Source organism: Sprattus sprattus (assembly GCF_963457725.1).
Source record: "Sprattus sprattus genome assembly, chromosome: 15".
NCBI classification, from domain to species: domain Eukaryota; kingdom Metazoa; phylum Chordata; class Actinopteri; order Clupeiformes; family Clupeidae; genus Sprattus; species Sprattus sprattus.
Window position 1 is genome coordinate 6,964,009 of NC_137913.1, and position 25,694 is coordinate 6,989,702.

A 25,694-nucleotide genomic window follows, 5' to 3' on the forward strand; every position below is an offset into this window, starting at 1 on the left:
GGGACTTCCGTACGCTCCACCAGTCCAGAGACATCATCTCAATGGAGGCCTTACTGGGGTCCGTCTGCTGTGGCCGTCACAGGCGCTGTATATACTCCCTCATCTGCTTAAGGACTTCCCCCTCCAGAATGAGCCATACGTGAATCTGAAGCTAGATATTGTATGGTCCTGATTTTCTCATATTTGTTTGGCGTCGAAGCAATACTGAGCGCGGAGGCCCTGTTTGTGCATGATCTAACTACCTGTTCACTTTTTTGTTCATATAAAGGGCCAGATAAGGGTATTTTTTGTACATGCAACCTGTGTATAGCTATAACCTAATTGCATTGCATCATAACAGAACCGTACAATTTCTACTGATCTTTTCAGATTTTTTTTCCTTCTCTTTTGAGTTTGAATTGTAAGACCTAGGCCCACATGTGCTTATCAGACAGAAAGACTGTGCAGCGAATAAGGGCACAGCGCACGCTCCTCTCACCCCCCCCCCCCCCACACACACACAGACACAATATGTGTTGATCAGCCGGTGCAGAGGATAAGGGCATGGTGCATACAGATTAACATGCACAACTTTTATACAGCCAATAGAGAATTGGATATATGCCATAATTTCCCTCTAATTTCAGATACCAACTGAATGCCCCCCCCCCCCCCCCCCCCCCCCCCCCCCCACAATAGCATGAGAACCACACCACAAGTGGTAATATTGCTAGCATAATGCTCCTTCATGGAATACAATGTACCTCTTGCTAATGGTAACCTTTGTTGCCTTGCTAGTAAATTGCACAAAAAACAGAATACTCAAAGATACATTCTTATCTTATAATAACGATAGAGTAATAGAATCGCATAGGCTTGTATCTTCTTTACGTGATTGTTTTCTAGACGGTATGCAATAATGCCTGAATGCTATTTTTAGTAGGTGGCGCCTCCTATGGACACTCTTTGGTACTAACTCAGGGAGCTGAGGTTTGTGGCCTGGTCAATTCGGGATTGGTCCTATTGCAAAATGAAATAAATTTGTTGCTTCTATTTTCTACCAGACATCTGGTCACTACATTTCCAAGGAGTCTGTCTGGATTTCTTTACTTTTAAGAGGATTTATGGATTTTGTTTTTATAGGTCTGAGCACGACACAAAACAGTGTGCAAGGCTAGCCTGCTCTGCCTTGGACTATGATAAAGAACTTATACGACAGAAGACAAGCACATGACACAGTGATGCTGTACATGTACGATTAACATATCATCTTCTGGGTCACATTACTTTTAATGTACCTATTTATATTAAACATGGATATTATCAAACAGTTTAATTTGATCAAAAATACCTCGTGGATTCAAAGTTACATTATACAAAAAAGAGAGACACTGTAGCAACTCATGCTCATTTTCGATTATAATCACTTCTGCAGGACCACATAATCTCCATGAAATATTTATTAACTATTTAATTAACAAGTAGTCCATACACAAAGGAGTTACATAGCATTCTGACATCAGTCAGTTGTGGAAGACATGACCATACACACATATAGCAGAAATCACATAATTATATATAAAATACTTCTGAACCTTAGCCAAAAGACAACATTGGTACCTTTCAAGAAAAAATGGCAAACATGCCGTAGTTGCTGAGGGGTTTATAAAATCAGCAACAGCACCAATAAAAAGACCAAAATATGAGATGTTTGAGTCATTGTGCAGAGAAACAGAGCTTCAAATAGCATTCACATTTAAAAACAGTATAAAAAAAGAACCCCAGCCGATGTTTGAGGTTTGAAGTTAAGTGTCTGAACTCTATGGAAGAACGATGACCCAAGTGTATATGGCCTATAGGTGCAGGTTTTAAACAACATAAAACATTTTTAAAACCAAACTAACTGGGAGGCTGTATGAGGTCAAGAAGACATATATAGTTCAACTGCAAACTGAGTAAAAATGGACCTTACCAAGACTTAACAATGGGGGATACTTGACAACTAACACTGACACTTGAAAGGATATTTCTACTGATAACATGTCATTGGAGTTCAATTGTCATTTATAATTCAGGCATAATGAGTGGCATTTGGAATTGCAGCGAGTGATCATAATGCTTAACTTATTTGGACAGAATCGTTTCATTTGGATCAGCCTACACTGATACGGTTCATAAAGCAAAGGACTATATGACTGCAAAGAAAAAATGTATGCTTCCACACACACACACACACACCTACACACACTCAAAAATGCACAGACACACACACACCTACACATACTCAAAAATGCACACACACACACACACACACACACACACACACACACACACACACACACACACACACACACACACAAACACACAGAGAGAGTGATAGAGACAAACAAATAACACAAATGTCAACAACAAAAGAGACAATGACAGCTCCTCTCGAAGAGGAAAAAAAGGCAGTTCCAGGTTATTAAGGGAGTCACTGAAAAAAGGCAGCTTCACGTTAAGTAAACATTCCTGTGCGCACTTTTGGAGTTAAATACAGAAAACGATATATTTCAGAAAATCCTTTTCAAATGGCAGGTTCTAAAACTCAAACTCGGTGAGGTCATATTGTATGTACAATCACATTCGCTTACTCATTCACATTATTCAATGAAAGGCACTATGAGTCTTCATCAATAGTAAGGCTTACACCCAACCTCGTAGATGTCCGTATAGAGAATAGTCTGTGGGTATGTTGTTTAAGAAAAGATCATAACCACGTGGTTTTGGGTTAATGATAACATTCACGTCATGTACATGTATAAAGCATTGTCTGAGATATACGTTTTTCTGTCGTGTTTTGAACCCCCACTGAGCTTCTTGCTTGCTGGTTTGGTGTTTGGAGTGTGAAATGCCCACTGACAAATAGCCACGTTAAGAAACTCGGTAGACTGAAGCTCAAGAGAGGGTCAGAAGTCATACTCTGCGGCGCACTCTTGGAGAAACTCCTCGTACAGTTTTTGCTGTTTTGTGCACGAGTGTTTGAGAAAGAGAGAGGGGAAGGAACAGAGAGAGAGAGAGAGAGAGAGAGAGAGAGAGAGAGAGAGACAGAGAGAATGTTAATTCACAATTAAATGACCATGTGATATTGCTCAACAGCATACAGTACAATGTCCTATCCAGCTTGACCTTACCTTTTTGGCTCTGACCACCTCCCGGACGAACTCGCTGTACTGTGTCAGGGTCTTCTTGTCTTTCTTGGTGAGGGTCTTGCTCCCCTGGCTAAAGGGCGGAGGTCACACAATCAGTCGCATGCAAAACGTCACCAGGGGTCCCGACACATCGAAGCAAACTAAGTGGCTATGTTTACTCACCGGCCAAAGTACTTAGCGAGGAACAGAAGAAAGTAGCTGAACGCCCCGAGCAGGATTACAAACAATATCTGCCCATCCTCCGGAATCCAGTCCCAGAGCAGAACCATGATTCCCTGTGGAGAGGCAGGTAGAGGTATGACTTATGCTGTGTTGGTACCCATCTTTTAAAGACAGTGGTACAGGAGGTAGAGAAGTCGTTTGGTATTCAGAAGGTTGCTAGTTCGATTCCCTGTCGAAGCATCCTTGAGCAGGACACTGAACCCCTAATTGCTCCTGATGTGCAGTGTGCCAACCGTGCAAATGTAAAATGTTAGTCGCTTTGGATAAAAGCGTCTGCTAAATGACTAAATGTAAATGTAATGTTGACCCCCCCATATCCACGTGGTTTTGGGTTAATGATAACATTCACGTCATGTAAAGGTGTGTCCAAACTTTTGACAGGTAGAGGTATGTTGACACTGATCAGACCTTATGGGCGGATAGCAGGCATATTCAAATGCCAATCACTGATATTCTAAAGCCACATCAAGACTCCTCAACACGGATCCAAAGTACAGTAACATTGCCAGTACTTTAACTCTGTGCATCAAACACTTCCAATACAGTACCAATAAAGTAGTTGTTGGGTTTCAAATGCTGGGGGAAAAAAATCACACTAACATCCTCCACACTTTGACGCAACACTTGACAACTGATGGATTTTGAAGTTTATGTGTGTGTGTGTGTGTGTGTGTGTGTGTGTGTTTATCTTCATCTGCTGACATTTGCTGGGGTAGTACAGTGACATACGTGCGACTCAGCATGGGGTGAAAAGACAGGAAACTACAGTACATACTGTTGACAGGAAGAGGGCGGTAGCGAGCCCCTCTCCCACCAGGGCGTCCAGCTCCTCCCTGCTGAAGGTGTTCACCACGAAGCTGAGGATGAAGAGGAAGGGCAGGAGGACGCCCGTCAGGCCGCACATGAAGGAGTGAAACCTGGAACTGTGGTTGTAGCGGACACTCTCCCTGCGGAACAAACGCGTGGTGGTTAGCGCCAGTATGGAGTGACGAAGGAATACTCAAACTCAAAGAGAACACTTTCACGACTGATTGACTGAAAACTTTCACCACTGATTGACTGAAAACTTTCACCACTGATTGTCTAAACACTTTCACGAGTGATTGTCTGAACACTTTCACGACTGATTGACTGAAAACTTTCACCACTGATTGTCTTCACACTTTCACGAGTGATTGTCTGAACACTTTCACCACTGATTGCCTAAACACCTTCACGAGTGAAAAATGTCCTGGTTAGCGAGTGACGAATGAATATTCAAACTGACTGATTGTTGAATGAATACTCAAACTGACTGATTGGTGAATGTAACATCAGCTGCTGCTAGACAGCTTATTGTCAATACACAGACCACCCCTATAACTGACTAGCCATCAATATTCGAGGACAGTCAGGGAAGATAATTGCTTGGTTAGAAGGGATGGGAAAGCTGGATTGGAATAAACTTGGCTAAACTTTGGTCAACTGGGACACAAGCATTTGTGTTCAAATACAAAGCATCCTCAATTCATTAGCATACATTGTTTGTTGACTGCCTTGAAAACAGGCAGCAAGACCAGCAAACTGGACAACAGACGTTGAGGGTAAAAACATAGCCTTAAAAGCTCAAGTCAAGTCAGAGGTAGACTGTTCAGTGTCTGTGATTGTGCTCCTACCCGTCTTGTGCCAGTTTGTTGGTGACTGTAGTGCATATTAGGTCACAGTCCGTCTCGAGCTGGTCCAAGGTCTTCTGGACGGCCTGGTCGATGCTCTTCACTATGGTCTCACACACCTCATCAATCTGATTCACACACCTGCTTGGCTGGAGAGAAGAGCAGGGGGAGAATGGCGGAATTTAGCCACCTGCTTATGCACAAAGCTCACATTCTGTTCTGGTGGCAGAGCAGGGTATCATCAGCAAAGCACATCGTTTAAATTCAATTTGGTTTCTCAAAAGAGTTGCTGCATAGAGTATTAGATTACATTCTGCTCTGCAATAAAGCGACAGTGTGAAGACTAAGAACATGACTATGAATGCTCCTCAGTCACTGAGAGAGGACTACATGAGCGACAGTGTGAAGACTAAGAACATGACTATGAATGCTCCTCAGTCACTGAGAGAGGACTACATGAGCAACAGTATGAAGACTAAGAAGTCGTTGTGCGACTCTTCTGCAAAGACGGTTATTTACGTGTATAGTTTTCTCTGCCTCTTCATAACCATTTACTCCTCATCTAAATGGCTATCTACCTTAAAATACTGTTGCTCTGTGCACAGACTGTATCCACAGGAGCGTTCTTATCGCCTAACATGTAGTTAGTTTTTAAGGCAGTTCTTAATGCTCAAGAGAGCTGTGTGCATGTTCTTCTCCTGGATGAGTTCTCTACATGTTCTTACATAGATCCTGTAGCTGTTGGTCTTTGAAGTCCGTAAAAAAATATCTGATCATCGTTTAGATTTGATCTCTGCACATAAAACAATTTCACAGGACTGGATGATGCCTCTTATCTGTGCACAATCATTTTGGAAATAGAAGCTTGCTTTAAAACGAAGCGTGCGGCAGCTGGAGAGTCAAGGGAATGCTTGTCTTTAGACACTAGACGTACTATGACATAAAAACTTGAAGAATTTTTGTGTAAAAGGAAATAAATTGGTCTTGGAACGGCCTTTGCCCTGACAAAACTTCCACTATTTCGTTATCTTTTTGGTCTTTTTCATAATTTACTTGCTTTGGGTTTTAAACATAAAAATAATACATATCACAACTAGTGTCCCCGCTGAAGAACGAAAGAAAAACAGCAACAGCAACCAAAAGCTGCGATGTACATTCCCTCAACCTGACTTAGCACTGTGGGACGGGCTAGTGATTAGTCATGCCTGCTTGTGCCACTGATGGATGCAGCCAATCACTGAAGCCAGCAGTCTGCAGATGCAGGCATGACTAATCACTAGCCTATCCATATGCAGTGGGTCTCTGGTTGCCTTCTTGCACCTAGTGATTCATCCTAACCCTGAAACACTTAACCCCTGGTCCTCCCCGCCAAACCTTCAAACATCTACAGTATGTACAGCTGAATTAATGATTAAATACTGGCCACCCGGTCTTCCGATCCTTTCAAGACAGGGAGCCTCGGACGTGAGAAATCCACCACGTGGTTATCCCTCCTGAAAACTAAACTTCAGTCTATATAAACCTTGTGCGATGAGTTTATCATTGCCTTCATTTTCAGCCTTGTGCTGGGAGGGGAGCCGATTGCAATTGTTGTCGTTGTTTGTCTAATAAATATACTTATATGCAGCTCCGGTGTCCTGAGGTAACTATCAGGTTATGGTCAAATTAAGTCTGTGATCTAAATATAGTGTTTAAAGTACGTTGAAGCATTATGTCTGTGATCTAAATATACATAGTGTTTAAAGTACGGTGAAGCATTATGTCTGTGATCTAAATATACATAGTGTTTAAAGTAGGGTGAAGCATAATGTCTGAGATCTAAATGTAGTGTTTAAAGTACGCTGAAGCATATTGTCTGAGATCTGAATATAGTGTTTTAAATACGGTGAAGCATTATGTCTGTGATTTAAATATAGTGTTTAAAGTACGGTGAAGTATTATGTCTGCGATCTAAATGTAGTGTTTGAAGTACGGTGAAGCATTCTTGCTCTTGTTCTTCTGAACGGTTGGTCTCACAGACTCACGTAGCATGCAGTCTGAAAGAATGGCATCTGTTGTCTGTACCCAGATGGCTATTACCGCTGTCAGGTGAGGGTTGTGAGCAGGTGAGGGATGTGAGCAGGTGTTGCCCGCTGTTGCCTCACCTTCTGGGGATTGGGGATGAAGATAGTGGGCATCGCAAAGCCACACTTGTTGAGTCCTGGGCGGCGACACAGCTCCTGAACAATCTGCATCATCACTCTCTGTGGAGAGACAGAGACAGACAGACGGATGAATGGACAGAATGGAAAGGAATGGAAATGAGGTCTAGTGACTAGTGGCTGTTTTACGGCAGAGATAGTGACACACACACACACACACTCTGAATTTTATCTCTGCATTTTACCCATCCAGGGTAGTGATACACACAGTGAAGCACACTAACCCGGAGCAGTGAGCTGCTTTTGAGCGCCCGGGGAGCAGTGATTGGGGTTAGGTGCCTTGCTCAAGGGCACCTCAGCCGTGGATGTGGGCATGGGAGACTGAAGCGTGGGTGGATGGACAGAAGACTGAAGCGTGAAGCAGGTTCTGATTGGATTTGTTGGGTTGATACAATAGGATGATAGAATGAAATAGGAACTTGAGGTTTACACCAATAAGGGACCCTTGTGAGAGAAGCACATTTTATGCTTGAAAAGGTCTATTCATGACGTGCAACTACTCATAATTGTAATGGATTTTTTTGATTTGCTTTACATGATAAGGGGCATTAACTGTAGGTACTGTGCTGTTGGAGAAGATGATGCAATGCATATTACATACTCCGTATGGGGGTGGCACTGGATCAGATAAATAGCTGGAGTGGATGTCAGAATACACTGACCACATCATAGCTTCACGCTAACCGTCCCTAATAGGGCTGAATAAGCAAAGATAAGAAAATATCCTACTTTCAAAAATGTATCTCTGAAAATAAAACTCAGGGAGGCTGTTATAGTATGGAATCAGATCAATGCCATAAATATTTTGTAATCTGTAATATAGATTTTGTATCTGTAATATAGATGTTGTATCTGTGAAACCATCTACACTTTCAAAACCTATCTACAGATACGGATTTCAAATACGAAATGTATAGATACATTTCTACACTTTCAAAAACTATCTTCACTTTCAAAATCCATTTACAGTTACGGATTTCAAAATACAAAATGTATCTACACTTTCAAAAACTATCTTCACTTTCAAAATCTATCTGCAGATACGGATTTCAGTTACGGATTCCAGTTACGTATTATGGATACGGATTTCAAATACGAGTTACGGATTTCAGTTACGAATTACAAAATCTTTTTGGCAGTGTTTTAACCAGCTTTCTAAAGAGCCAATCAGCGCTTATGGCAGATTTTCTAACGCGCCAATCAACACATTGTATCCTGTACTGACTAGCCAATCAGCGCTAGCTTGCTGCAACTGCTGGGAGAGTTGAGTGAAACGGTTATGCAGGCAGCAGCAGTTCACTGGAAACAGACACCAAGACACCGAGAGATGGCACAGGTAAGAAGGCCTATATTTCAAGTTGTTAATAAAGTAATTGTAAAACGCACAATCATAGTCAATGGTTTTCACTCCACACTTCGTTCCACCTGTTACTCAGATCCTTGTCGTTGTATGGAAGATAGTATGAACTGCTTTGGTAGCTAACGAAAGCTAACGTTAGCATGCTTGTGACCGATTCACATTTAATTAAGATAACCATGAACAGTATTCATATGACCCATTATCACGATGAGAACATTTAGCAAACAAACTGCTATTGTCTTGTTCTCCAGACACATGCAGAGGTGGTGGTGGGGGTATAACGTTAGGTGCATCCTCAACTGGATAATGACCAGCCTGATTTCAAAACCACCTTGCAATGACATTTTCGTTTCTTTTCATGACACTTTGGGGTAGCCTTCTTGTAACCATTTTCTGAAGTCCTTGAAAACGCTTTATTGTGTATTTTTTGTGGAAGCGAGTTTTACGCAAATACACTAGTTAGATCCATGGAAGTTGATGGAACAGTTGATCTAGGCCAGGGGTGGCCAAACTAAGTAATTGTTTGAAAATTGATGCACTTAACATTAACTTTCTGCATGGACCATAAGCAAAAAAACACAATAACCTAGAGTCTAGTCACTTAAGCATAACACGTACAGACTCATAGACAGCAGCATAAAAAGGTCATAATGGAACTGGGGTAGGACCTCTCTGCAAGGGTCAGATCAGATCCCTAAAAAACAAACTTCTTCAGTGAAGTCAAGTGTTGGATCTGGAATTGTTCCCTTCTGTCCATCCAACACCATGTTAATTAATCAACTTGTTGTGTATCTCGATCTCCCACTTTACATTTATTTTGCATCTTATTTTATTTGGGTTTTTCTGAAACATGTTACATGGTCTCGATAGTTTGCATTTACTTGTCCCTTTTGGAAGGGATTTGATACAGTATAAATAAAACAAATGTTTTGAATGTATATGTTGCGTCTGTCTGTAATTATCTATACATTTGATTAGAAGTTCCTGGTTATAAATTATAAAGTTGAGGTACATTATAAACTATTGCAGTGTGCGATTTCAAATTCCTCTTAAATTATTCTGCTATACTAACTTAACCCAATTAAAGTGAATTCTGTATAAGAACTCATTACAATGTAAAATTATAAATTACTACAATTTACAGGACAGTTAGCTGAAGTGAGGATTAAAAGTTATTACAACGTTAAATAATAAGCTAGCACTGTCCTTGACTGTAAGTGAAAATCAGGTGGATGTGTGTATGCACAAATGGCTACACTATAACTGCGTATGGTTGGAACAGTGATCTAAACATTATTTTCCCTTTGATGTTTGCTTTCAGAAAATAAAGTTCATCTGGAAGTGTCCCTGTACAAGAGATTTTATCTACTCTTGCTGAAAAGATCAACCAGAACCAAGTCAACCGGTTCAACATAAACCGTGCTGCTGTGCTTGATGGTGCCATTCGGGGCTTTAAAAGAATCTCGTTTGACCCAACACACAGGATAAGTGTGAGATTTTCGGACGACAAAGGAACAAGTGAAGAAGCTGTGGATCTTGGTGGTCCAAGAAGAGAATTTCTTCGACTGCTTACAGAAGCTCTTGCACAGTCTTCAGTGTTTGAGGGAACAGAAGGGAACCTCAACTTGGCTCTTGATTCATCAGGTATATGGCTCCCATACCATTTTGAACCTCATAGTGATTTTAATCCTTTGAAATAATAGACTAACACTGTAAAAAGCCAGTGTGGCTACCCTGGTACCAAAGAGGGTGCTGAACTCAGATTACGAACTGTGATTTTAAGGCATTTCCATGGCAACAGTTAAAAGGTTATGCTAACACTACCTAAATTCTACCTCTCTTTTTTTTCAGCTGTCAGAGAGGACAGATACTTTGTTACAGGAAGGGCTATTGCATTAAGTCTGGTACATGGAGGGCCTTCACCAAATTTCTTCTCTCAAACACTGTTTGACTGCATTGTTCAAGGGCCAGAGAAATCAAGACCAAACCTTGGGGACATCGCCGACTCCGACATCCGTGAGAAAATACAAAAGGTTTGATGCATTTTCATTTCATCATATTCAGCATTCTTTATCTATCTGTCTTATCATTTGTGCCCCCAATTCAGTTAAATGGATCAGCTTATATCCGTTTTACACTGTGGTATTATGCATCTGCCACAAGATATCATTTTGGATGTGACGAAGTGCCCAGGTTGCGTTCATTGGACTGAAGTAGTCTTACCCAATTAAAAGTAAAATCATATCACTGGCACGTCATCAGCCACTAACGTCAAAGTTACGATCACTTCTAGCAAAGCAGTGTTGAAATATGAGAACATTTGAGTTTTGAGCTAAAAGTAGTCACTGGAATAATGTTTAACTGGAATTTGGATGAGAATTTTATCTGATTTTTAAAAAATAAACTGTTAATCATTTTTAGGTTTCAGAATCAACAACTCTGGAGGAACTCACCCAGTCAACTCAACCTCTCCAAGACTATCTTGCCAATGCAGGCTGTCTGAAGCCACTGAAAAGTGTTGACGACAGGGATAGACTTGTGGAAGATGTCTTGATGTTTCAAGTCATTAATCGAGTCCGTGGACCATTTGAAAGGTAGTTTAAATTTAGTTAAATTGAAAATCCTGTTGTTTGATGCCTGACACATGCAAAAAAGTGAACTCTTCATTGAATCACCATTCCTCCCATACTGTCATAGGTTCAGAGATGGCTTAAAAACGCTTGGAGTCCTGGAGCAGATCCAGAATCATCCAGAATCGTTCAGTCCAGTGATGTGCTACAATCCAAGGCCGCTCACCGCTGACCAGGTTGATGGGCTGTTCCACATCCGGTGGTCAGAGGAGGGGAGCAACCAGAAAAGAGAGGAGAGAACAGTAGTTGCTTTCTGGAGGGACTATTTGCAAGATGTTGAAGGTATGTGTGAGAGATAGAGAGAACAACTCAGGAAACTCATATGTGCACTTTTCTAGGAAAAGGGAAACAAGCTTCTGGTGTTAACATGACAAAGTTTATGATTTAAAGTATTTGGTCTGTCTCTCATTCATATTTATCTTCCACCCCAACAAAGTCCTGAAATGTAGTTTGTGTTCTGTGCTTAATTCTATGCTGTCCTGCTTGCTCCACAGAGGAAGATGGATCAAAGAAGTTGGGGGACATCCTAGCATTTGCAACTGGATCTGATGCAGTACCACCAATCGGCTTTTCTCCTCAACCATCTCTTGAATTTCTTCACCCTAGTGGTGAAGCAGCAAAGTTCCCTGTTGCCAACACCTGCATCAGCTGTCTTCGACTGCCGATCTACAGCACGTACGATTGTTTTAAGACCAACATGGACTTTGCAATAAGAAACACAGGGGTTTGGCATGCCATAGATGATGAATTTAAAGTTGAAAAGTATAAAATGTAACAGTATGAAAAAAAAAAAAAAAAATGTCGGTATCCACTCCAAAAATGTTGGAAATTCAAATTACTGAATTCACACTAGACACAAGTTTGCTTGCTTTGTTAACTTCAGTGGATACATTTCCTAGTAAGGGCTTACATTTGTCCTGTTTATTGTCAAGTTTAATTAAAATGTACTTTACTTGTTGAATGAGCTTGGGGGTTCTGTTGCAGAATGTAGATGTGTCCAATCTACTTTTTTTTTTATACAGGTACATTTACATCAATAAATCTTTTATGTAATAATAGCCCAATCTCTTCATTCAAGTTCAAGTTTATTGACATACTAGACATCAACTAGCAACATCAATATCAATGTAGTGAAATTATTAGGCTAAGAGCCAACTCAACTTTGCACACTAGTAAGAGAATCATTCACTTAGTCCTCTGGGATGTCTTGCTTGCAAAAAATTTAAAAGAGACAGAAATAATTGTATTCCATGATTTCCATCATTCATTAATGGGTCAATTCATTCTTGAATTTCTTGCATGGTACTGTTGCTTACATGAACACTGTTTTCAGGAACCTCAATATTATTCCTGCTCTCTACTGTAGGTAGCGGTTCGCCATTATCAGTGCCTAAATGTTGATCAGTCTGAAACACACCACGTATAGCTGTGTTGTTGCTTCCAATATGACTGACAACACCTCTATGCCACAATTGCAATGGGGTTTGGCTTCCTTGGGTAGAGAGTCCATGGTTATTCCATTGACTCCTGAATTCTCTTACTCCCCTTCGAACCCGAGGTAAGTAAATGTAATGCAAACAAAATAAATGAAGATCACAAAGAGAGTCAAGTATGCCTTCATTTTCCATAAACGTAAATAAGTCAGAGAAGTAATAAGAAACGACTCTGTTTAGTTCTGCCCATAGCCTCTCTATTCTTTGGTTGTGTACGCTGCGCCCCATGATCATACTCCCTCTATTCACCCCTCTATTGTTCAGCATGTATCGGGCAACCTCTATGTTTTCCCTTCCATGGTCGCTCCGTACTCTCGAAGGCAGACCAAAGTCAGATACACCTTGCTGAAACAGGTTCAAAACACTTGATGCCCTGTTATTATTGAGGCACTCAAGGTATATGATGGAGCGACTGTACCCATCCACACAGCCATGGAACACCATTCTCCACCTCACCAATTTATGGTTCCCGTCAATATGCCTGTATAAAAGAAAGAAGTGACAGCTGTAACAATCCTGGAAAAACACTCAGAATTATTTAGGGTCACATCATACAAGTTGTCCATCTCTATGGGCCAGAAATATTGTTGCGAGACCTTAATGAACCCTTAGAGTAAAAAAAAGGTTGTATGTTTGTGTTATTTGTCCATTAGTATCAGTTATAATGTAGCTGGCTTCCCCAACTGATAGCCGGGCAAGATCACCATTGAGCAATAAAACAATGAACTCATGGTGAACAGCCAAATATCAACAATATTCAAAATATTTGTTAATCTTGTCAACCATAATGTGGCTAATCTCCCGAGTGTGTGTGATCTGTGATCACGATCACTTTTATGTAAAATATGGTGATCAAAATGATCGTGTTGATCACACACACTCAGGGATACATTGTATTTTTTTTTTTTACTCAATGGAGCTAAACCAGTCCTCGGTTGGGGGAAGTCAGCTAGTTCTAATCTAGGGAAGCCTATGAGCGAAACTTTTGTACAGATAATATAAATACAGGGATCACAAACAGTAACGTTAGGCAAGCCATAACTTGTAAGAATAGACCTGTCAATGGCCCAAAGCAAAGAAAAAATACAACTTGAACCTACCTCCACTGGGAAATGGATGCTGGCAGATAACAGTTGTATGAGAGACATCTGATTCCTGCAGGTGAACTCCAGATAGTCAAGGTCTTAGGGCTGCCGATCTAAGGCCCCCTCCAACCTAGACCTCAGTCTGTGGAGAACATCATTTCCCACTGCCACCTGACAAAAATGCATACATGAACATCCAATACACAATCAGCACATAACACTCAAAGTAGACATTCATGTTAACATATTACCAAAATTATGATAATGGTTCTTTGTCATGGATATGGATTGGTCATGTGTATGACTGTAAATGTTAAAGTTACAAGAAATTACAAATGTGGGGTTTCTGGTTAAAGCAAAAATCAACAGTTAACAGTTATTTTTCAACATGCTGCTGTCTATGAGTCTGTACGTGTTATGCTTAAGTGACTAGACTCTAGGTTATTGTGTTTTTTTGCTTATGGTCCATGCAGAAAAATGTTAAGTGCATCAATGTTCAAACAATTACTTAGTTTGGCCACCCCTGGCCTAGATCAACTGTTCCATCAACTTCCATGGATCTAACTAGTGTATTTGCGTAAAACTTGCTTCCACAAAAAATACACAATAAAGCGTTTTCAAGGACTTCAGAAAATGGTTACAAGAAGGCTACCCCAAAGTGTCATGAAAAGAAACGAAAATGACATGTCATTGCAAGGTGGTTTTGAGATCAGGCTGGTCATTATCCAGTTGAGGATGCACCTAACGTTATACCCCCACCACCACCTCTGCATGTGTCTGGAGAACAAGACAATAGCAGTTTGTTTGCTGAATGTTCTCATCGTGATAATGGGTCATATGAATACTGTTCATGGTTATCTTAATTAAATGTGAATCGGTCACAAGCATGCTAACGTTAGCTTTCGTTAGCTACCAAAGCAGTTCATACTATCTTCCATACAACGACAAGGATCTGAGTAACAGGTGGAACGAAGTGTGGAGTGAAAACCATTGACTATGATTGTGCGTTTTACAATTACTTTATTAACAACTTGAAATATAGGCCTTCTTACCTGTGCCATCTCTCGGTGTCTTGGTGTCTGTTTCCAGTGAACTGCTGCTGCCTGCATAAATTCACTCAACTCTCCCAGCAGTTGCAGCAAGCTAGCGCTGATTGGCTAGTCAGTACAGGATACAATGTGTTGATTGGCGCGTTAGAAAATCTGCAATAAGCGCTGATTGGCTCTTTAGAAAGCTGGATAAAACACTGCCAAAAAGATTTTGTAATTCGTAACTGAAATCCGTAACTCGTATTTGAAATCCGTATCCATAATACGTAACTGGAATCCGTAACTGAAATCCGTATCTGCAGATAGATTTTGAAAGAGAAGATAGTTTTTGAAAGTGTAGATAGTTTTTGAAAGTGTAGATACATTTTGTATTTTGAAATCCGTAACTGTAAATGGATTTTGAAAGTGAAGATAGTTTTTGAAAGTGTAGAAATGTATCTATACATTTCGTATTTGAAATCCGTATCTGTAGATAGGTTTTGAAAGTGTAGATGGTTTCACAGATACAACATCTATATTACAGATACAAAATCTATATTACAGATTACAAAATATTTATGGCATTGATCTGATTCCATATTATAGTGTTTTAAGAAGTAACACTGCCAATAGACCTCAAGACCATAAAGACATCTATTGTAGATGGAGTGAAGAAAAGAATGAGTGAGTTCATTGGAAGAGGACTGTGTTATAGTGTTTTAAGAAGTAACACTGCCATGCCTTAAGACCATAAAGACATGTACTGTAGATGGAGTGAAGTAGAGAAATGTGTGCGTTCATTGGAAGAGGACTGCGCACCTGTCGGTCCGTCTCCTTGCCGGCCTCGTCCGCCTTGCTGAGGTAAAAGCGTAGCTTGTCTCCGCACGCCTCGCTCAGTTTCTCCACTATGTTGAGTGTTCGCTTGCACAGTGCCTGCCCCATGGGATCAAAGAACACGAAGATCAAGTCCGCCTGTTGCCCTGGTAGTGTGAAAAAAAAACACACACACACACACACACACACACACACACACACACACACACACACACACACACACACACACAGCCTTAGCTCAGATCACTGCACCAAACCAAACTACTTACAGACGTACTTTCTGAAACAGGTGGAAATCTTATTTTTTTTAGCTTAAGGAGCTTCACTTCATCATTTAACCTTCTCTCTATTTAAATATTTCTTTACTTCAGCAGAGCATATAAACGAATACTAAATATGTATTGGAGATCTAGAATATCTCAAAAACTATGGCAACCGTGGCAGGCAAACTGAGATCACACTTTCTTTTTACAGCACGTGAAATGTAGCTACCCAAGACTGCCTTAAGCAGTGCCTTACCAAACGACGTGATGGCATTGTTGACGTCGAAAGGGTAGATCATGTCTCCGTCCACCAGCCCGGGAGTGTCTACGAAGGTGACCAGGCTGAACTTCTTCTGCTTGGAGGTGGAGATCTCGGCTGAGAGGTAGTCTGTAACACCTAAAATACAGAACTAGGTTCATACATAAAGGTGCTCCCTCACGATGCTGCAAAAGCACTGATTCACTAATCACTTGAGTTAAACAGAGGAATTAAGGCAGCCTCCTCCAACGTTTGCCTGGTTTGTACCAGTCCAGGTTTGGCTGATTGCTGCCTTGACGAAATCCATAATCGATTGTCATTGCACAGCACAATCAACCTTTCATCCGAGACACCTTACGGGACAAACGCACACACCGAATCTGTTGTCATTCCTAGAAGCTGCCTCAGCACAGCCCATCTGATAGTCTTCCGAGACGTCCACTGCTCCTCGCGCAGAAAAAAACCTGACGACCGTTGCCCGTTGTCATGGTCACCCACAACAGCTCTTCAACTGGCAGCTTTAGGACGAACACACATAAAGCTAGCCAGTGAAGAACGACTGTGAAGCAACGCGCTGCAAACTTAAAAAAAAACAATTGCCAGCGATTCATAGCACTCCGTGGACAAGTGGCCCCCTGAAAACAGTAAGCAATGCGTTGTGACACCCGCCCCCCCCACCCCCCCATCCCAACTCTACCCATCAAATGGCAATGAGGTCTTGGGTGGGGGTGGGAGGAGATGACACTGAAACTCTTTCATCAAATGGAGGCAGGTGTTCAGAGCCCCGGCACAAACCGCTTCCTTGTGATTTTATGCGCTCTACCCTCATTGGCATTCGCACGAGCTTCTCTCCGGTGACACATCTCCCGTGCCAGTCCATCAATCTCTCTCCTCGTGCCCATCCTCTGGCTTCCCAGCCATTACTAACAGGTACGCATTCTGCACACCAATGATACACACCAGCCTGCACACCAATGATACACACCAGCCTGCAAAACACGCACTGCCAAAACAATAACCATTTTGACTTGGCCGGAAACACACACATATATGTATTTCAATAAATATATTTACATGTATATTTAGTACGTATATACATATATATATATATATATATATATATTGTGAGCTCATGGCTAGGATGGGCACGGCTTTTCCACTCCAGAGATGGCTGTTGGGATCTGACCAGGGTTAGTGTCCTTTCCCCTCCAGCCTATTCCCAGCCCAGTGCGTAGTAAAAATAGCCTGTCAGATAGATTTAGCCAGACAAGACGGAAGTGCCAGCCGTGCTAAACCGTGTGCAATGGATTCCATGATCGCCACCAAGCCAGTAAGCCATCTGAAAGGTGAAAAGGTAATTAAGAGCGATCCTCGTTCCTTGCTGGCACCGACCACGGCGGCTTGGGTGACTAGAGACGAGCACTGGGCTGTGTATCCAGTTAGCCCCATGGAAAAGGCCAAGGGCCATCTAACCAGCAGCCTCCCCCCAAACAGGGACGGGGCTCCTGGAGCGATGGCACCTTGGCTAGGGGGATCCGGGACTCGACCCTGAACTTCGCTTCGGCCACACCCGAACGTTGCGTCAGTTAAAGCACTCCACACCGGCGCAGGAGGGTCGATGCGCCGACGCTTGACGCATATTTCAGCGCTTCACTATCCATTGGTTCGAAGAAGAATCCAGAGCACCCATTTGCCGGCACCAAGAATAACCACTGACGACATCATCACACAAGCTTCATATAGCGGGTCATTTGAAACCAACGATTTGATGAGTCACCGTCAGACGCTTGGATATGGAAGAGAGAAGAGGTGCAAGGTGTGTGTGGGGGAAGCGGAGGAGTGAGAGAGAGTGTACGTGTGTGTGTGTGTGTGTGTGTGTGTGTGTGTGTGTGTGTGTGTGTGTGTGTGTGTGTGTGTGTGTGTGTGTGTGTGTGTGTGTGTGTGTGAGTGAGAGAGTGTGTGTGTGTGTGTGTGTGTGTGTGTGTGTGTGTGTGTGTGTGAGTGAGAGAGTGTGTGTGTCTGTGTGTGTGTGTCAATATCTAAGACGTCTCCTGTCTTGCCCTCTCTGTCAATGCTGCAGCTGCAGTGGCGGGGGCATCTTTAAGACGGCAGCCAGTCTAATGGATGTGACATTTCTGCCGACGGAGCTCTCTCTCTCTCTCTCTCTCTCTCTCTCTCTCTCTCTCTCTCTCTCTCTCTCTCTCTCTCTCTCTCTCTCTCTCTCTCTCTCTCTCTTCTCTTTCTCTCTTTCTCTCTTTCTCTCTCTCTCTCCCCCACCCTCCCTCGACTCAACTGCACTGCTGTCAATGGGAGCGTGACTCACTCCCTCACGATCCCTATACACGCCATGGCAGCCTACACATCAATCCAGCGCCAAGCTGCGGCTTCGGCACCACAGTCGGGCTCAGGCAGTCGGGACCCCTTTCACTCTTGGTGACACGGACGCGGGCACGCCCTGTGCGCCATAACCGGGCCAGACGCGAGCCAGAACCGGGCCAGCCCCTGGAGCCCATGGCCCCTGGCCTTTTTTGGCTACGACGGGTGTGTCGCCACCCATCTGCTCACGGTGTCCCAGGGTGTCTATGCATTTATACACTCTTGACGCAATGGACACAACACCAACGGAGACAGGGTAAGGGGGGCGTGAAGCTACTGCAAAGAGACACGAGAGCCAATGTATACCACAGGATATGACTCAGAGGTGAATATTAGTCATGAGAAACACTTCAGCATTAGGCTGAAGCACGCTGGACTATGAAAAAGACACAAACCCTTCGTTAGCGCACTGAGATATACTGGCGGATCACCCAAACAGTTTTTTCAGACCAAATATTTCGCCTATGAACCACATGTACGCATAATGCAAAAATTACATTTTACATTTATGCACACACCCAAACACATTGTCATAAGGCATTTACCACTACACGAAGTACACATAGCAAGGTGAACAGAGCCACAAGCAATCAACCTAGCGATCTACAAGTGCCAAAGAGACATGGAGAGCCCGGGAACCGAGGAGCAGCCCCCTGAAATCAGGTCCCAAAATGATCACAGTAATCCCTACCTTTAAACTCCAGCAGGGGTCGGAAATGGGGGTAGAGGTGTAGCGTTGCATTGCCCTGTGGGGACGAAGGAGAAAGAGACGCATAAGAGACAATCATGATGAGAGAAAAAGACAATAAAAAAAGACAGGGAGAAAGATAGGACAAAAAGGACTGAGAGCGATACGGAGAGAAAAATTGCCAGCAGCTGGCGAACAAGCAGGCCCTGATAAATGGGGTGCCTGGTCTGTCTCTTCCTCTTCTTCTTCTTCTCTGTCTCTGTCTCTCTCTCGCTTTCCCTCTCCCTCTCTCCAGTAGTCTGGGCGACACTCTCTCTCTCTCTCTCTCCCTGCCGGGGGCTTTTCTGCGGCTCACAGTTCCGCCACGCGTCGGCTCTAAGCCCTTCCTGTATATAGCAGATAATCCCTCCACTCCAGGTCCTTTCCTCTAATTCATCTTCATCTCCTTTACTAGACCTTCCAGACAGACAGGCAGACAGAGATTGAGACAAAGAGGGAGGAAAGGGAGAGGAAGAGGAAGAGGAAGAGGAAGAGAGAAGGAGAGAGAGAGGGAGGAAAGGAGAAGGAGCAGGAGAGTTTTGAGCTGCGGAGACGAGAGTTGCCGTCCATAAGCGCCGCTCCTGTTTTGAGAGAGAGGAGCATCAGCATCAGCATCAGCATCAGCATCTGCATCATCATCATCAGCAGCGTCCGCATCCGGACGGAGCTCCGCTCTCCAGGCTTGCTCACCCACACTCACTCTCCGGCTCTCAGTGTGCCGCTCATACTCACAGCACTGTCACTGTTGCTCCCTCGCTCCCTCGCTCGCTCGCTTATACACGTGTTCACCACACGTATGCAGACATGCGCAACCCCCACCCACACACACACAGCCCCCCCCCCCCACACACACACACACACGCAAACACAGAGTCTGTCAGGTGCTACTATGCTGACCAAATAATGCAGTGCTATCATTCTTCCTATCTTCCTTCCTTCCTTCCTGCCATTTGTTCGTTCTTCCTTTCTTTCCCATGATCAGCACATCACTGCAGCACTCTGACCAGGAATCATTTCATCTTCATACCACATTTCACTTTTTAAAACCGCTAGCATTTAAACAGTCAAGTGCATTCTACACCAGTGATTCCCACGTAGCTTTAACAGCTAGCTCTCATTTGCAGAGGTGTAAGAGTCTTAAGGAAGTCACATGGGTGCTGCTGCAGTAGGCCTTAAGTCCTGCCCTGGGTATGGCCATTCAGCCTTATCTACTTGTCTGTGGGTTCACCGTCACTACAGGGGTGTTATTTATCGACTGTCCTTCATGCGATCACTAGGACAATGCAAGCCTGTCATCCTCAAACTTTTATGGAGATGATTTCCAGTCATAAAAAAAAACAAATAATATTCAGCTAGCCACTTGTTAGTGTCCTGATATGCAAACATTTACATACTGTGTAACACAGAGACTTGGGTAAAACCTTGCCTTGAAATGTCAACAATCAGGCATGGTGGTGCAACCATTCTAGCGAAAGCTTACCGTTAATGACTCTCTTTTTCGTCCGCTTGTTATGAAGGTAAAACCTTGCGTTTCTATGGCGACTCCCGTTTTCTGAATGTGCTCCTCCACATACCTGAAAGAGGCAGAATTCAGGGGCAGTTGTTCAGTTTATAAAACATACACACACACACACACACACGCACAGACACACAAACCCTGATTTGCATTCAGATATACATTTTATCACTGGGGAAATCACCGTCTGATGACTAATCACTCTGCATCGATTCTGAAGCTTCTCCAGAAAGAGAAAGCCAGCCATGGCAGCCATGCAGCAGTCTGCATGCGTCAGTGAAGCGCCACACTGATAGGCAGCCATGCAGCAGATAGGCAGCCATGCAGCAGATAAGGAACCATGCAGCAGTCTGCATGCGTCAGTGAAGCACCACACTGATAGGCAGCCATGCAGCTGTCTGCATGCGGCAGTGAAGCACCACACTGATAGGGAGACATGCAGCAGGTAGGCAGCCATGCAGCAGTCTGCATGCGTCAGTGAAGCACCACACAGATCGGCAGCCATGCAGCTGTCTGCATGCGTCAGTGAAGCACCACACAGATGGCTGCCATGGCTGGCCCAGCTAACACCAACATCTTTATGAGCACTCTGTATTCAACTGACCCACAACACATTTACTGCAGATTATTATTCAAATATGTCTTCATAGTCTACTATTGGTGAACTTTATTTAAACTGTCTATTAGAAAGCCACTAAACTGAATGAAACATCCAAATCTAACCAATAAAACATTGTTCATAGTGGCTTTATTCACTAAGAACCGAACAGGAGGCTGCATCATATGTACACTCATAGTCACTCATTGCATAGTATGTATTCTACAGGCATGGGATGTTTCTCAGCAATCCTGTAATGTTGTTAAACCTAGTGAGCATGTTGATGGTAAAAGAACCCAGGACCACCGGGACACAGCCATGGGTTAAGGAGGGGGTCACTAGGGTTAGGGTCTAGGGTGTCTTCTTTCGCCTGCTTCTGAAAGCTTAAGAGACAAGCATGGAAGAGGGCCTCCCTTTGGCTTGCCTCACTGAAAAATGTGCCCCGTCCCCTTCAACAGAAGGCGTGCTCTAGCTAATGGTTCTCAAACGTTTCACCGTGAGTACCACCTCAGAATAGTTTTTTACCACAGTGTGAGAACCACTGCTCTAGGCAGACGAGAGGGTTCTTACCAGTTGATGAAGGAGCTCTTCCCTGCTGAGTGGTTCCCCATTATCATCACGATGATCTTCTTCCGCGGGGGCAGCAGCAGGAGACCCAGGCCCGCTGCAATTTTCACCAGCCCTGAAGAACCACCAATCACATATCAGTATAGCCATAAACACCACCAATCACAAATCAGTATAGCCATAAACACCACCAGTCACAAATCAGTCCCATAAACACCACCAATCACAAATCAGTATAGCCATAACCACAGACTCCATGATCAGACCAGAAACCAAAGAAATGTAACAAAAAAATATATTATGTTCTTGCATGTTTATGAAAAGCTTGTCAGATAACTTTTTTTACATAGTTGCAAATTGTTTCAGGCTGACTAAATGTCAATACAAAACTAAATGTGTTCCCAACAATAGGTCCCATATGACTTGAAAAATAGGCTCCTGTAAAACAACCTCCAACATCATTTTTCAATTCTCTCAGGCTTTCAATATGCCCATTTGTGAGCTGAGCTGGCCCACTTGGCCTTATGCGACAGGGGACTGGGTCAGACAGGGCTCCGCGCAAGCTGATTGGGTTAGACAGAGATCCACGCAAACTGATTGGGTCAGACAGAGATCCACGCAAGCTGATTGGGTCAGACAGAGATCCACGCAAGCTGATTGGGTCAGACAGAGATCCGCGCAAGCTGATTGGGTCAGACAGAGATCCACGCAAGCTGATTGGGTCAGACAGTGGTCCGCGACAAGCTGACTTGGACTGTAAGAGAAACTATCTGATTAGATCTGATTAAGAAACTATACTTAGAGAGCAGACAGTCAGGACTCCATTGCAGCGGTGGCATTAGAGGTACTTAAGTGAACTGTCCTTCCACTCACACCAAGGTGATCCAATGAACTACAAATAACAAGCTAATCTGTGACAATGCCCTATTGTTCAAGCAAGTAGTAGCGCCACTCATGTGTTTAGGCTCCCTGTGTTTAGGCTCCATGTATGGGTTGAGGGCAATCAACCTGCTGGTGCTTTAAAAAAAATTTTTTTTTTTTTAAATCACCCACTATTACAATCAACACACCACAACTCTCAACATAATGCTGTGTAAAAGGTATAACTGTAATACGATAAGGCTATATGCAAACACCCTAAAGCCATTACAGTGTGGCTTCACAAGGTTCAATAGAAAGATGTAAATAAAGAGAATATATGGCCGTTGAAGATACATGGTGGTGCCCCAGAGTATGGTTTTAAGTGTACTAATATATCCCATGATAACAGCATAGTTTGGAGTTTAAATAAAATATCAGAGCATGATATCATGCGATATTAAGTCTGAGTGGCATTTCTGTCTTCAGGGACACTTCTGGCACACATAACAGATCAATGGAGACAGTGAACTCTGATTAAAACAGGGATTGCCTAATTTAATGAGGGAACTCCTTAAATATACAAAATCACCATGAAGCACTCCTATCAGTGTGTTTAAGAACCTAGGCAGTTGTTACCTTAGCATAACCCTGTCAAAGACGCTTCTTATGGTAAATGAATACACCGTTCCTCATAACCTCAGTGTATTTGGGATTTTAGCCGAAAGGTCCAATAGAATATTCAGGCTATACAACAACTATACAGCAGAAAAATGCAATACTTGTCAAGTGTAAATCTTGTAATCCAAGGTTTGACCTAGTCCTAATGGATGCTTCATTCAGACATGTGTTGGTAAACAACTGTGGCTTTTTTTGGTCAATCTGAATGACATCATGAAACTTTACTTTAAGTGACATTGGGTAGGTTCCTAAACGCAACTGAGTGGAAAGGTAACAAAAGAGTTACAAAGGACACGCAAATTGTTCTTGTTCTTATGCTTGTTCTTGTCATCAAAACATGAAACCACACCAACTGTGTTGAGTGGATAAGGCTGTTTGTTAAGCTAAGAATGTTCAAGGCAGTTTTGGAAATATAAACCTGACCGTCACGTCACTCTATTTCTGGCTGCAGTAACATCAGTCAGCTGAATCAGTTAAAGTGGCATTTATATCCACATACGAATATTCAGAAATATTAATCGTCTAACCCTACTCTTACTTCGGTGTGAAGCTTGCTACTTTGTTGCATAACATAAGACTACTACAGTTCTGTGACGCTTATGTTACTGGCCCGATAGTGTTAGAAATAAAGTAGTTGAGTCTTTACCGTTGTCGTTGTCGATATATAAATTGTGACATTGTTTCAAAATTCGTTCGCTTGGTGTAGTTATAGCTGATTCCAAAGGGTTCGCGACCGAGCGGGGCTTTCTACCGCCCGACATGTTGAGAGGTAAACGGAATCACTCTTTCTCACGTAACTGATAAGGGGGAACGTTAAAAGTGTTACACGTTTGTCACAGAGTCATTTCTTGCCTCCATGTGGCCATTAGTTGAAACTACATAATTTGCATGTCCATATCATGTGCATTTTTTATGCTGTTTAAATTTGTTTTAAACTGAAAACAAGAGATCACTTGTGTTGTGCTGTACATAAAAGAGGCACGATTAAACTTTTCCCCCCAATGCTCAAAATGAGTAGCACTGCCACCAAATATTAGAAAAATTAGAATAATTAAAAAGACCAAAGAAAATCGATATATGTATGATGGACGATATCAAAGAAGAGCATTTGCACATTCAGGTAAGCTGAGTTAATCATATTTGCCATTACAAAGCCTATATTTCCTATATTTTGGTTTAATGAGATATCATGAACCATTTCAATAAAGGCTTGGTGATGCATTTCTATTAGTAAAAATGGCTATTGTAATTATTTTCATCTAGTAGTCAACTCATCTTCATACCATCAGTTATCGCCCACCCTGGTCTTTCACTCCAAGATGTTTTGTATCTTTTTTGTGACATTGCAACTATAGGTCACATCCTGCATCTCCAGCCTGTTGGGAAGAGTAATCATGAGCTAGATTCTGTCAGAGTACATTTTGTTTAGGCCTCTTCTTAAAAGTCAAATATTTCCTTTTACTATCATATAGGTCAAGCTTATGGGGAGATGTATTTCCAGTTATAACAACCACAGCATCTGCTTAATAAAAAAAATTGTATTTGATATAAACTGTTGTCAATGTTGCATGGACATTGCATTGGGTTTCATTCATTCTATTGGCTTTAGGGTCCTTGCACAAGGCTGATTTGGCCTGTCTGCGCTTCTTGCATTGGAGGGACATTTTAGTATGGGTATAACCAGGGATGGATTACCGAACAGGCCTACCACGCCCAGGCCCAGGGGGTCCCTAAGCCAGAGCCTCTGCATGAAGTCGCTGTTATCTCTCATTTGTGGTTGAAAGAGGTGTATTTTGTTAATTTGCTGTTACTATATAAAAAAAAAACGTTTCAATTAAATGAATAATTTCTCATTTTCTTTGCTATTTTTGTCATATACAGTTATGCAATGATGATTGCTGGGTAATATGTATCCTGTATCCTGACAGTTTGAACATTCTCATAGCTAGAACACTCTATGTTAAAACAAACTTGTAGCTGGAACACTCTAAAGAAGGACACAAAGGCCATTTGAAAGAATCAACTGAAAGAGTCAGAGACCAGGTATGGAGAGAAAGTTTCTGAGACCAGCATTAGTGACTGTGAGTGTGTTTGAGAGATGGAGAGATGGAGTATCTCACATTTTCTCCAGGTAACAACACTGATTTGAGTAACACACAGTAACAGCATTTGAG

General features: G+C 42.5%; 1 protein-coding gene across 1 annotated transcript; it reads right to left on the reverse strand.

The window, feature by feature from the left end:
* Nucleotides 1-1,424: 1,424 nt before the first annotated feature.
* LOC308376476 (uncharacterized protein) lies at nt 1,425-24,356 on the reverse strand. Its single transcript, XM_080852828.1, has 12 exons — nt 24,167-24,356; nt 21,985-22,096; nt 20,781-20,874; nt 19,265-19,319; nt 16,195-16,335; nt 15,661-15,821; nt 7,189-7,287; nt 5,048-5,193; nt 4,168-4,339; nt 3,333-3,445; nt 3,153-3,240; nt 1,425-2,981 (listed from the first exon to the last, which is right to left on the reverse strand). The coding sequence occupies exons 1-12, from the start codon at nt 24,279-24,281 to the stop codon at nt 2,928-2,930; spliced, it is 1,350 nt and encodes a 449-aa protein (XP_080708954.1). The 5' UTR covers nt 24,282-24,356; the 3' UTR covers nt 1,425-2,927.
* Nucleotides 24,357-25,694: the final 1,338 nt, after the last annotated feature.